General features: G+C 37.5%; 1 protein-coding gene and 1 pseudogene across 2 annotated transcripts; both read right to left on the reverse strand.

Moving 5' to 3' along the window:
- Positions 1-3499: 3499 nt before the first annotated feature.
- LOC308690352 (uncharacterized protein) lies at positions 3500-4830 on the reverse strand (the record flags this gene model as incomplete). Its single annotated transcript, XM_081364755.1, has 2 exons — positions 4618-4830; positions 3500-3754 (listed from the first exon to the last, which is right to left on the reverse strand). Exons 1-2 carry the CDS (start codon positions 4807-4809, stop codon positions 3500-3502), a joined length of 447 nt encoding a protein of 148 aa, XP_081220881.1. The 5' UTR covers positions 4810-4830.
- A 106-nt stretch (positions 4831-4936) lies between these two features.
- Positions 4937-7148, reverse strand: LOC308690353 (myosin-4-like; annotated as a pseudogene). The gene is made up of 11 exons (XR_014032243.1): positions 7033-7148; positions 6792-6948; positions 6684-6711; positions 6462-6576; positions 6214-6306; positions 6009-6072; positions 5817-5915; positions 5637-5740; positions 5411-5549; positions 5140-5257; positions 4937-5029 (listed from the first exon to the last, which is right to left on the reverse strand). The product of XR_014032243.1 is annotated as a myosin-4-like (transcript).
- Between the last annotated feature and the right edge of the window lie 6459 nt (positions 7149-13607).

Genomic DNA, 13607 nt, shown 5'->3' on the forward strand with positions numbered 1-13607 from the left:
TCACAAATGACCGAGGACCGTCTGAGGGTTAAATAGCTTTGAGAATTGGAAATATTATACGATAATATACATACTTGGACTCTTCAAGCTCCTCAGTGCGCTGGATGGCATCAGTTTCATATTTGGTTCTCCACTGAGCAACCTCACTGTTGGCCTTTGACATTCCCCGCTGCAGCTCAGCCTTTGCCTCCTGCTCTTCCTCAAACTGCTCACGGAGCAGGTCACAGTCATGACGGGCTGATTGCACAGCAATCACTCAATTTGCTGAGTGAAAGCTTGTTTGCCTCTGGTGAGCTGAGAAACCAGAGCCTCCTTCTCCTCCAGCTGACGGCCAAACTCACCTATTGAGATTTACATTTACAAAAACATTTTTAAAATGTAATGATGGTGAGGAAAATGGTTTATATTGATATTAATGGAGGGAAGAAGAACTGTTTTTATGACAGTGCCAATTCTTTACAGTTGAAAAACTAATTGTTCAGTCTAGTTTATGTTTGACTGTATCACACTAAACCACAACATACTTAAAATCTTCTCAGAAAAGTTGTATATCTGACATTATCTCTTTAATGTGTGCCAATGCCAGTGTGTAAACAATTTTGCCACTATAGGTTTGTGTTTCTATAAGTCATTTGTTAGTGGAGGAAATTAATATACATTTATATTTACATTTTTGAGATATTGTGCCACTTGTTACCATTCTCAGTTTGAAATCTTGCTCTTTGAGCACTGAGGTCATTTATCTGGCGAAGGTTCTCGTCATTCTTGGACTTAATTTCACTAAGTTGGTCCTCAAGTGTGCGGCACATCTTCTCAAGATTAGCCTGTAAACACATTTGACTCGTCTCAAAGAATCTTAACCATATTTGATATACTTCCTTAAAAATATTTTAGAAACGGTTCTCAAACCTTTGCTTTGGCAACAGCTTCCATGTTGCTGGAAAGATCATCAATCTCCATTTTGAATTCGCTCTTCTCTTTCTCAAGCTTCTGCTCGATACGCTGCAGGTTGTCGATTTGCTCTCCCAGCTCGGCCACACTGTCTGCCTGCTTCTTACGGAGGGCTGCAGCAGTAGCTTCATGCTGAAGGGTGGACTCTTCAAGATCACGACGCAGCTTCTGGAATTCAGCTTCACGCTTCTTATTCATCTCGATCTGAGCAGCAGTGGCTCCTCCAGCCTCCTCAAGCCTCTCACTGATCTCCTCAAGTTCCCTGGAGAGATCAGCTCTCTGCTTCTCAACCTTGGCACGAGCAGCGCACTCAGCTTTGATCTCTTCCTCAAGTTCCTCAATGTGAGCCTATGGTGGAAAAATAGTTCATTAGATTCTCAGTGATCTGATTATATTGATCGTAATGTTTGAAAAAATCTCAAAATACCTGGAGCTCCTTGATCTTCTTCTGGAGTTGAGCACCCAGAGATTGTTCATCTTCTATCTTGCTGAGCAACTGGCTTGTTTCATGTCTTTTCTGTGTGTAAAATGAGAAAACAATGAATGATCTGAAATGAATGAAAACCATTATTTTTTATAAGAATTTACAAAGAATTCCTACTTCTTCAGCTTCTCCTCAGATTGCTGCTTGTCATTCTCCAGGTCCATGATGGACTCTTGGGATAATTTCAGGTCTCCTTCAAGCTTTCTTTTGGCTCTCTCCAGGTCCATGTGGAGCTTCTTCTCTTCTTCAAGGGAACCCCCAAGCTACAGGACAATGATAAATAAAATATGTTGACAGCAGAAAACACAGTTAATTAATAACATGTTTGCATAATCAACTCACATCATCAACTTGCTGCTCAAGCTTTGTCTTGGATTTGGTCAGGGTGTTGACTTTGTCCTCCTCGGCCTGAAGATCATCCAGTGTCTGCTGATGTGCCTCTTGGGCTCAACCAGGACTTTTACCAACCACGTTTTTCAGGCATGAAAACGGGTCAGGGGTGAAGAAGGTGATAAGGATATTACCCCTTTAAGGGGGTCCGGGGGCATGATCCCCCGGGAAGAAAAATTTGAAAATTCCATATTTTAAAGCATCAATCTGATGCATTTTGAGATGCCTTTTTTTGTCAACCTTGGGAGAGCTGGAGACACTTAACTTTAGCCATGAGTCAAAAATATTATGGCCTCCTTAGTATTATGCAAGCCATTTCATGCCAGCCTGTCACTGGGTCTAACATTTACAGTAAATGAGGCACAATATGGTAAGGGCACCACAAATGGCTTAATGCAAAACCCCCACAAGATATGGTGGACATGCTGTAACTATACGAAACGCACAATACAGTGGTCAGACATTTTTTAAAGGGGTGGCACTACCCAGAGTGGGGTGGCAACTTGAGGCGGCAGGGGGTGAGGTTGGTTCTTGACCACTTTTAATAAGCCAAACCAAATTTTTAAATAACTGTCAACTACATGTTTTGGGCTTGGTCCACTGTTTTGGAAGCACAGCTCTATAAAATCTTAAAATAAAATAAAATATAGTCCTGGCCTACATCTCTACACTGCAAGTCTGAAGGGCATCTTAACTGTTCATATTGATACAATAATAAATAATATGTCCTACTTCTCATATAGTCTCATTAGCATATTGTAGCTGTACTGGACAGCAACAAATTGCAGCTACATCATCCTATCATCCTATATCATCCTCTATTGACGAGGTTTGCCAAATCGGGTTAGTCGAAGAGCCCATATACAGTACTGTAGAAGAGCAAGGTTTTCACAGTCTATAGGACTGTCACTCCAGTTCAACCCCAAACTTAGTAATATGATACTGTCACTGTTAGGGATGGGTTTCGTTAAGTATTTATCGATACTACTCCTCTTATCGATACTCCTTATCGATCCGGTACTTTAACGGTACTCTTATCGGTACTTAAAAAAAAAAAAAAAAAAAAAGTTAGATAGAGACTACTGTATATAGGCAATGTAGCCTAGGCCTATATTTATTTTTTATTACACTTTTTATTACACATTTACTCTACATTTGGACCTAATTTATTTCCAATTTGTGCAAACACTTAATATATGGGAGGTAAAATACAAGTATAGACCAAAATGTGTAAAATTATCTAGTAAATAAAGGATTAAGTCAAACAATTAAGTCAAATAATGACTACAGCATCCGCGTAGTCATTGTTTTGGTTTCCGAGAGAAGCACGTTAGAGCGAGGCTGCGTGTGAGATGCATTCAGGGACCGTAAGAAGTGCGGGAAAGGCGAGGTTTTTTTTTGTTGTTTTTTTTTCACAAATGCGCGGAAAATCTGGACAAATATATAACAGTCGAGTTCTCCAGCGGGTGGCAATAGTGGTGACAGGTAGGTTGAAGGGTCAGATTAAAGTGAAACACCGCAGATTAAAGTGTCTCCGACTGTAATTTGTAGCCTGATAAATACATTTTGCCTGCGCCGGAGGCCGGACCTGCCCTCAAGCCGGAAATCCGGCCCCCCGCCGGAATACTTTAAGCCCTGATATAAGACAGAGATTAAGTCTAGTCTTAAACCAACTCAATCTCCAACCTTATTCTCAGTGGCATGTTTCTCCTTCTCCACTTTAGCCAAGGTGAGCTCCAGGTCATCAATGTCTTTCTTCAGCTCAGAGCACTCATCCTCCAGTTTCCTCTTCTTGGCTGTCAGTTCAGCATTGATTTCTTCCTCATCCTCCAGTCTCTCAGTTGTCTCTTTGAGTTTAGCTTCAAGCTGGATTTTGCTTTTGATCAGACCCTCACACCTCTCCTCAGCATCTGAGAGATTCTCAGATTCCTGTTAAGAACAGGTTGCTATATCATTGAAAATAGCATTGCTCAATTTAATTGAGCCTAAATTTAATTAAAGGGCACCTATTATGACTCTTTTCCCAAGATGTAAAATAAGTCTCTGATGTCCCCAGAGTATGTATGTGAAGTTTTAACTCAAAATACCCAACAGATCATTTTTTACAGCATGTTTAAATTGTAATTTTTTAGGGCTCAGAAAAACGCGCTGTTTTAGTGTGTGCCCTTTAAATGCAAATTAACTGCTGCTACAACTAACAGTAAACAAATATACACACCTTTTCAGTAGGTGCTAAATAAACTGGTAAACCTTATATCCGTAAAATGACTCGAAGAGCTGTCATAAAGAGCGCGCTCGCACTTTCATTTCTTCCGTGTCTAGTCACGTTAGGCCTGTCGCTCCAGAGACCGTAAGCTAAATCACTAACAGTACAGATCCATCCTTGAGTAACAACGGCAGTAAATTAAGACTGCTATGTTCATTCTTACATCCATCAACAACACACCTCAATCGCTTAGGAGACATTCTTGTCTACAGCTGCTCAAGCGTCGAACAATGGCGGACTCTGTGTCCAGCTCACTCAGGGCGGGTCTGGGCTCAAACTGAAGTGTCACTCAACAGTCATGGGAGGGGCCTGCTCAATTCTACGTCACATTGCGCCGAATCTGAAAACAGCTCATTCTGAGACAGTGCTTATGATTTATTGAGATTGTAAAAAAAACACTGGGTGGATTTTTATCATTCTAGGGTGGTTTTGCTCACACACTGCCAACACACATTTATGTTCAAACACCATGTAAAAGTGAATTTTGCATAATAGGTGCCCTTTAAATCAATTCAAGAATACTCACAGATGCTACTTGCAGCTGCAGATCATTTTTCTCTTGCAGCAGTGCTACCATCTTCTCTTCAAGCTCCTTCTTTTTGGCTTCAGCCTTGGCAAGATCTTCTTTGCATTTTGTGAAGTCCTCTTTCATGGTTGCCAGCTCCTTCTCAGTCTCGGCACTCTTCAGCAGAGGCTTAATCTTGTAATAAACCTTCATCCATGGCCAGTGTTTGACATTCATGAATGAGCGGATGTTGTATTGAAGGGTGTAAATTGCATCCCTAATGAAACAATTTAGATAAATGCAGAATTATTGGTAAATGGACTTGTTTTTTTAATTGCATTCACATTTGCTCTCTAACAAACACATACTCTGAACTGAGAAGACACAGTGGAGCCACCCTTCTTCTTGCCTCCCTTCTTGCTGCCACCAATCTCTATTCAGATAAAGAGACAAAAGAACTTTTTTATTATTATTATTCTACTTCTGCAATAATTAGCCAGAATTTTAGGTTAAACACATGGCATGCTGGAAATGTTACTATACCTGTTGCACGGTCTGGCCTTTGGTCACAAACTCATTCCGACCTTGACTCTGGGGTAGCACAAAGCCTTCAGCATATCAGCAGAGTTCAAACCCAGAAGGTAGGCAACTTTGTCAGCGTCTGCAATTAAAAAAGTTGCAAAAAAAAATCCATCCCTTTTCTTGTCTTGAAAACTTAATGAAAACCACCATTTTCTTTGTGAAAATAGAAATACGGATCTCTCAGTTCAAAGCACTGCATGTTATGACACACATTAGTACAATGTAGTCTCACCCTCTGTGCCATCAGGCTCAGCCTGCTCCTCACGCTGCTTCTGCTTGAACTTCATGTTGCCATGATGAAGCACAGCTCCAGTGAACTTGTAGATGCTCATCTTTTCCTCATTACTAAAGCCCAGAATGTCAATAGCGCTCTGAAAATTACAGCTAAGAATGAGCTCTATGATCTTTTCTGCCATATTTAAATAGAATATGTAAACATTCAAACAGCAATGACTCACATCAGTAGCATCCAGCTCCTCTTTATCATCAATGCTGGCCACTGTGATCTGACCCTGACTGCACATGGGGAAGTCATAGGGGTTGGTGGTGATGAGCGCCATTTCTGTAAAATACACAGCATTTATGAAAGAGCATCTTACAATATTATCTGAAACATTTAATGAAATATCTGCACCTACCAATCAGCTCAGGCTTATGGTTGGTCATCATCTGGTAGAAGATGTGGTAGCCTCTCTCATCTGGAAGCTGGAATGACACTCTAGACTTCTCCAGCAGATCTGTTGAGAGAATGTAGTTGAGTCACAATCATCTGAAGAGTGACAGATAAAGACAAATGTTCAGGATGGATCAATGAAATCATGTCCACCTACATGTCTCAATGTCAGCACTAGCCAGTTTTCCAGTGGTGCCGAAATGAATTCTGATGAATTTACCCTGTTTAAAACAAAACAACAAATTATTATTATTATTATTATTATTATTATTAATGATAACAATAAAACAAAATTTCTTTATAGAAAAATCCAAACCAACTGACTAATTGAACTACATGTAAATAAGAAGTAGTGAACTTACAAAACGAGAGGAGTTGTCATTTCTCACAGTCTTGGCATTACCATAAGCCTCAAGCAGAGGGTTGGCAGCAATGATCTGGTCCTCAAGAGAGCCCTGTGATGTTTGAAGGGTTTTCAGTTATTTTCATTTATTTTCTATTTTATGACTATAACACTCTTTATAGGCACTTCACAAATTCACATATCATGTGAGATGAGTGTAAATCACCATCATTCAAAATAATATGTGTGCAGTTTTATATCTCATACCTGCATTTTGCCAGGAGTAGGTTCTTTCTTCTTTTCACCACCTGACACTGCAACTGTAGCAAAGTACTGGATGACACGTTTGGTGTTCACAGTCTTTCCAGCACCAGATTCTCCACTGGTTTATGAGAGATCAGAAGACAGAAGATGATAAGACATGTGGAAGTTCCACAAGAGGAAAATGTAACTGTTCTCAACAACTCTAATTGAAGGCTTGATACATACGTAATCAGGGCAGACTGGTTCTCTCTGTCTGTTAATTCAAAATGTAATAATGCTTAAGCAATTTTTTTATAAAAAACTTTAATTCAGATCTCCTAAATCAGATCTTACCAGTCAGCATGAACTGATATGCGTTGTCAGAGACAGAGAAGATGTGGGGTGGGGCCTCCATACGCTTTTTGCCTCTGTAGGCAGACACCACTTCTGCATCATACACTGGGAGCCACTTGTAGGGGTTCACAGTTACACAGAAGAGTCCAGAGTAAGTCTGAAATGAGCAGAGACGTGGTCAGATTGCAACAACACAGACAAAAATAACTTAAATGCTTTTATTTGTTGTTTCAGAACTTACGTAGATCATCCATGCAGCATAACGCTCTTTGAGGTTATACAGCACAGAGGCTTCATTGAGATGGGTCATGGCCATGTCCTCAATCTTGTCATACTTGGGAGGGTTCATTGGGTAGATGTCATCCTCCTTTACTGTTCTCTCCCATGAATTTGATCACTCAGATAATAGATAGACAATATATATATATATATATATATATATATATATATATATATATATATATATATATATATATATATATATATATATGTGTGTGTGTGTGTATAGGACATTGTGTAATATGAGCATCTTTTAAAATGTACCTCCTTAGTGTCAAGCAAAATAACTGTGGCTTTGCCACTCTTTGGCATCAGCCACATAGCAGGCAGACTTGGCATCAAATGGTTTGTTCTGAGCCTCAGTTCTCTCTTTCTCAGGCTTACGGAGGTAAATGGCAGCCTTGCCATAAATGGCCATCTCCGCGTCCGTACTCATGGTGGCGGCTTACTTCTGGAATTTAAAGATTGTCACAACCATAGGTAAACAGGTTAAATGTACAGACATTTGATCACTAATTTTCTACTGTAAGTAAAATCAAGGACATTGTAAAACAGGGTCCCTCAAATCCAGCCCTGAAGGGCCACTGTCCTGTACAGTTTAGCTTCAACCTTAATCAAAGACATCTGAGCAAGCTAATCATTGTCTTCAGAATTACTAGAAAATTACAGGTAGTTTTGATCAGGGTTTGAACTAAGCAGGGCAGTGGCCCTCCAGGGCCAGATTTGAGGAACCCTTTAGTAAAACATGGATATTGATTATATAAAACGCAGGGTTCTCAAGTCTCACGCATTGGCCATGAGACACACGCAATTCAACCAGTTCACACGCTCACACGCCACACCGTGTATTTCTCACGCTGAAAAGGCAATGCCAACCAAGTAGTGATGTCAAAGAGTATAGAAGCCCAAGAGGCGAAACTCTGTTTTGTTATGGGTAACAGTCTGTAGATGGCGCTGCGGAGGCGCGTCCGCCATTATGGACTGAAAGCTGCTGAAATCGTTAGCGCCAGTCAATGGCAAAATCCATTTTAGTAGGTGTTTATAGTTCATGTGTGCACTTGCTAGATTGCACATCTTTTTTGTACCTTTCCGCCTGTAATAGGACATTCATAGATTATTTTTCTTGCCATTGAAACGTTCACTGTGTAAAATATTAACTGTCTTTAGAAATGTTCATTTATATATATAAAAAAAATTTTCAAATCATATATATGGTGATGTTAACTAATTTCAAAATCAACATTTGAATAAATATCTTATTACTTATATCTAATTACTGTGTGTCTGCCTATAGCCAAGCCTATATTATTTCATTAATTTCTGTTAGTCATATAAAAAGGAAAATGCATATAGAACATAAATATTGATAGATTAAAGTTTTGCAGTAATTTTATAATTGTATCTTTGCTAACCGTAAGTGGTAGGCTAATGAAGCCGATTCGGTGGGGATACCCTTACTAAAAAGTACTAAGGAATCTTATAGTAGGCCTATTTCCGAACAATATATATATATATATTTTTTTTTTAATTGTTTTCATATTTATAGTATTTTGGGACAAAATATTATAGTAATCTTATAGGAATACTATAGTAATTTGGGACATACTAAATAAGTACGATAAGACTACTATAGCAGCTTAAAAATATTATAGTAATCTTATAGGAATACTATAGTAATTTGGGACATACTAAATAAGTTGCCTACGATAAGACTACTATAGCAGCTTAAAAATATTATAGAGGTATTACAGAACATCACAGAAGTATGTTATGTTCTGTAATACCTCTATAATATCCTAGAGCCGCTATAGTATTTCTATAGTAGTCTTATAGTACTTCTATAGTAATATTTTGTCCCAAAATACTATTTTCCTAACCAACACATATATATTTTCTGTCATTTAACGTCATTTAACGTCGGTCATCCTCATTAATGCATTTTAAATTGTTTTCATATTTAGATATGACGGCCAGAAAAAATTAAGTTATGTTAAGTTTTTGTTATGTTAAGTTTTTCAGTGCCATTGACTCCCATTATTTTTCGGCGTTTTCCTTCAGTTTTCAGTCCATAATGGCGGCCGCGCCGTCACGTCATGGGGGCAACTGTTGCTATGGAGCGTTCTATTGAGTTTCGCCTCTTGGGCTTCTATACTCTTTGGTGATGTGTCGTTCATGAACGATTCGTTCATTTTGAACAAATCTTTAATATGACTCTGGACTACCGAGTTGTCTCAGAGAGTGATTCGTTCATTTTGTGTTGACCGCGCATGCGCATTACGCAACATATGGGTCAGTGACTCGTCTGTGTCTGACTCTGGTCTGTCTGCTGGGCCGGAAAAAGAAACGATTAGTTGATCTTTCGAGTCTCGAGTTCGAGTTCGGGTCCGAGTCTTTCGTTCTTCTTCCTGTCACTCCCATAGAAGCTATGCTGTCAGTACCGGAAAGAGAAATGATTAGTTCATATCTCGAGTCTTCGGGTTTGAGAGTCCTTCGTTCTTTTGTCACGTGACTTGTCAGTCACCGTATTAAATAGCTACTAATTCACTACCTTTTTACAAACAAGCGCGTAGTTATTTTTTATTTTTTTACTTTTACAGTTACGTGATGCGTTTCTGTTCTCAAATGTATAGGCTATATTTGTGAATTTCTGTCATGAAGATTATTTTCTGTAACATTGAATATTTAAGAGTTGGTTAATGCAAAGCTTTATCCGTATGATAGGGGAAACCACTTTGATGAGACTTGTTTAGAGTGGATTATAATTTTCAGTTAATATCATAGACATATAGCCTACAAATGTGGGAAATATGGGAAATATTTTGACTATTCAAGTCTAACTTAACAAATTCAAGTCAATTAGACTATTACTAATTTTGAATAAACTGTAATTTATTTTTCTCTATTGAGTTGTTATATGATTTTTTTTTGTCCTTGTGTTATTAATGAATAAAAATCAGTTTAAAAAATTGAAATGATGTGTTATGTATTTTGGATTCATGCCTATTTTTGAGTCATTCACTATGTATTTTAGTGCTTTTTTTTTGTCACCTAAAGTTTGAAACCTACACCTTTGTAACATAGCTTATAGCCTATGTATAATATATATATATATATATATATATCAACAATGTGTGTTATTATTATAAAAATTAAAATATTATAATAACAGCAACAATAATCATAATAATAATAATAATAATAAAACACACCACAGATGCACAAGAAACATTTAGAAAAGAGACGGACAGGGCAATAAGATGGAACTTTTATTTTCAGATAATGTTTATTGCACATATTTTGTCATTTAAAATATAAAAAAATATACATTCAGACGCAGTCAATAATACGAATCTAATGTTGTATTTGATGCGAGATACCAGCGGTCACGTGACAAAAGAACGAACGACTCGAACCCGAAGACTCGAGAGATGAACTAATCTTTTCTCTTTCCGGTGCTGACAGCATAGCTTCTATGGGAGTGACAGGAAGAACGAAAGACTCGAACGAACCCGAACTCGGGACTCGGGACTCGAAAGATGAACTAATCGTTTCTGTTTCTGGCCCTGCTGTATCACACACGGCACGGCCCAGCAGACAGATCAGAGTCAGACACTGACGAGTCGACAAACGTCTCGAGACACGAGAGGAGGAGTTACAATTCAAACGGGACCAGAAAATAATTATTTTCTCCCATTCACTTGCATTGACGGTTTTTCAACTTTGAGGTCCAGCGGGGTTTTACGGAAGGGGCGGGACTCACCAGCTCAGAGCTGGTAAGTCCCGCCCCTTCCGCTAATCCCCCTGGACCTCTAGGTTGAAAAATCGTCAATGCAAGTGAATGGGAGAAAATAATTATTTTCTGGTCCCGTTTGAATTTTGCCATGAATGTGAACATAATGTTGTCTGTGAATTTTTGATATAACTTTTCGTGTAAAGAATGCTACAATTTAGCGGGTAGAAGTTTGATATACGGTTAGACTTTGTGTGAGAGCACTTTGTGGACTACAACTCTTCGCTGCTTTCGACGCGTTAGAAACGTCAACACCACTCGCATACGGACACTAGCTCACGGATCCCGCTAAACATGGCTGTGTCTTTGGTGCACTTCACCGCCTTCTTTCAGGGAGAGGACAAAATCGTTGAGGTTGGCGAAAACCACGGGTAAGTCAACTTTATGGGCTGACGTCACATAGGCGACATGTAGTCTTTCTCGTTATGTCTTTTCCACAACTGCTAGCCGAAGAATCATACAATATACTGTCAAACTCGTAACATGAAAAATTATATAAAAAATTCACAGACAACATATGTTCACATTCATGGCACAATTCAAACGGGACCAGAAAATAATTATTTTCTCCCATTCACTTGCATTGACGATTTTTCAACCTAGAGGTCCAGTTGGGGTTTTACGGATGGGCGGGACTTACCAGCTCTATTAGGTGAGTTGTTTTTTTCTTGAGAAAAATGAATGCCTATCTTGTGTACCCTACCTAATATTTATCCAAATGAGTCAATATTAAATCAAATCACAATAATTGAATTGAAATAATAAAAAAGCGTAGCTTACCAGAAATTGTACCATGTAAACATTGTAACATGTTGTCACTAAACCTAATAAAATTCAGTTTAGTTACTAAAATGTTTTGACAATCACAATACACTTATTGTTATGCAATATTTTTTTTACATCAGCCTAATCCCCCCTAACAATATAAACAATTTGTTATATTTGTGTAATTTTTGTATATTTGTAATTTTTAAAATATAAAATTAAAGAGTATATTTGATGTGATGAATTGCTCTGTCATTTATCAGATTTACCAATTGTTATAATTTCAATTTGTGCTGGTTAATTATGAACAATGGGTAAAATTGGGGGGCGGGGCTCCATTAGGCATGTGATCTCACTCCAAGCTTTTGATAAAACTTGAGAACCCTGAAAACGTGTGTGTGTTTCTACACTGGGCCAGAGCCATAATGCTTTTTTCAGTATGTTCATTTTTCACATAAAATGTCTAGTTTAATTTAGCATCTTTAGTTTAACTTACCACACTGTCACAAGTTCTGATGAATGGCTGAAACTGTAATACACACAGGAAGATATTATAACCATGCTTTTTTATTTCTAAAAACTACATTATAAAAATATTAGCAACTTATGTTTTTAAATGAATTACTTTACAAACAGTTTAAAAATAAATTAATGTTTTGTCTCACCAGAAGCAAACTTGACTGGTCTTCCGAACGCAAAGGTCTCCTGTCCCACCCATGCTCTTTATACTGTACTTGCTTTGCAAGCAATGCAGAATTTAAATATGGCTAACACCAAATATGGCTAACACCAAATATGGCTAAAATTTGAGTCAGGAAATTGATCAGATGGACCATTTGGTGCTATCCATAGTTGGGAATAGAATAAATAACTGGAAATAACACTTAAGGATAGTTTGTTAAAAAGAGTTTAACCTCAGTACTTTGCTTAAATATGCAAGATACAAAATTTATGAAATTCACATTTGAAATTAAAGGGGTGAGCAGATTTTTGATTACATTAAACATGACATGAAACATAGGCAACACTTGGAATAATTTGTAATTCCTCTTCATGTGTCTGAGTGTATTGTTTAGCAAGACTTGTCCACATAAGATAATATTCCTTATAGTAAAAAAAAAAAATGCTAAATGCTAGTCATTAAGACCATTACTGCTAACCAACCTCAATGATTTCAGCTAATGGGTTATAGCAGATGAGTGAATAAATAGATTTTTGTAAACTTCTAATATTGGTTAGTTTAATTCCTATAAATGTAACTATTAGAATGAGGTTATTTGCTATGATTTGGTCTTTTTATTAAACTGTTATTGGAATTAACAAATCAGTGTGTCTGGATTTATATATTTCTCATTTATGTTTTCTATTGACTTATTCACTGTCAATGCTGTAATCTGAATACTGAGCATTTACTGTACCTATGTTTATATTTATTTTTCATTTTATTGCTTTGCTTGATGAGTTTGCATTCCATGGACAGGCACTCTCAAGTCTCAGATTTATTGCTGTGCCTTATGTAAAAAAAAAAAAAAAAAAAAAAGACCTGTATGTAGGACTGCAATGTTAGAACTATGACTGTTCTTGACTCCAGTACAATTGCATGACTGTCTTTTTTGATGTTTTTAGTTTTAATTTAAAATAATTATATACACAACCTTTAAGACTGTCAAATAAAAAGGTCAAACAATGGACAAGATTGATAAAGTCTTATATTCACATTTATTTATTTGTATAGCGCTTCTCACAATACATATCATTTCAACTTTACAGCTATACATGCTGTGCATAACAACTATTAGCTTTACAGAAATGCATGAGTCCACATTACACATGATATGCTCTTGTCCTGACAGTGACAGATGTCTTTAATGCTTGCAAAGTCTCCATGACATATTCCAAAAATGCTTATGCTGCATCATCAAAGAGTAGGCTACCTGATACTGTTAGCTTATATATTTCATTGGACTAGTTTGTCATAGATT

This window comes from Scardinius erythrophthalmus, assembly GCF_964197995.2.
Source record: "Scardinius erythrophthalmus genome assembly, chromosome: 5".
NCBI lineage: Eukaryota > Metazoa > Chordata > Actinopteri > Cypriniformes > Leuciscidae > Scardinius > Scardinius erythrophthalmus.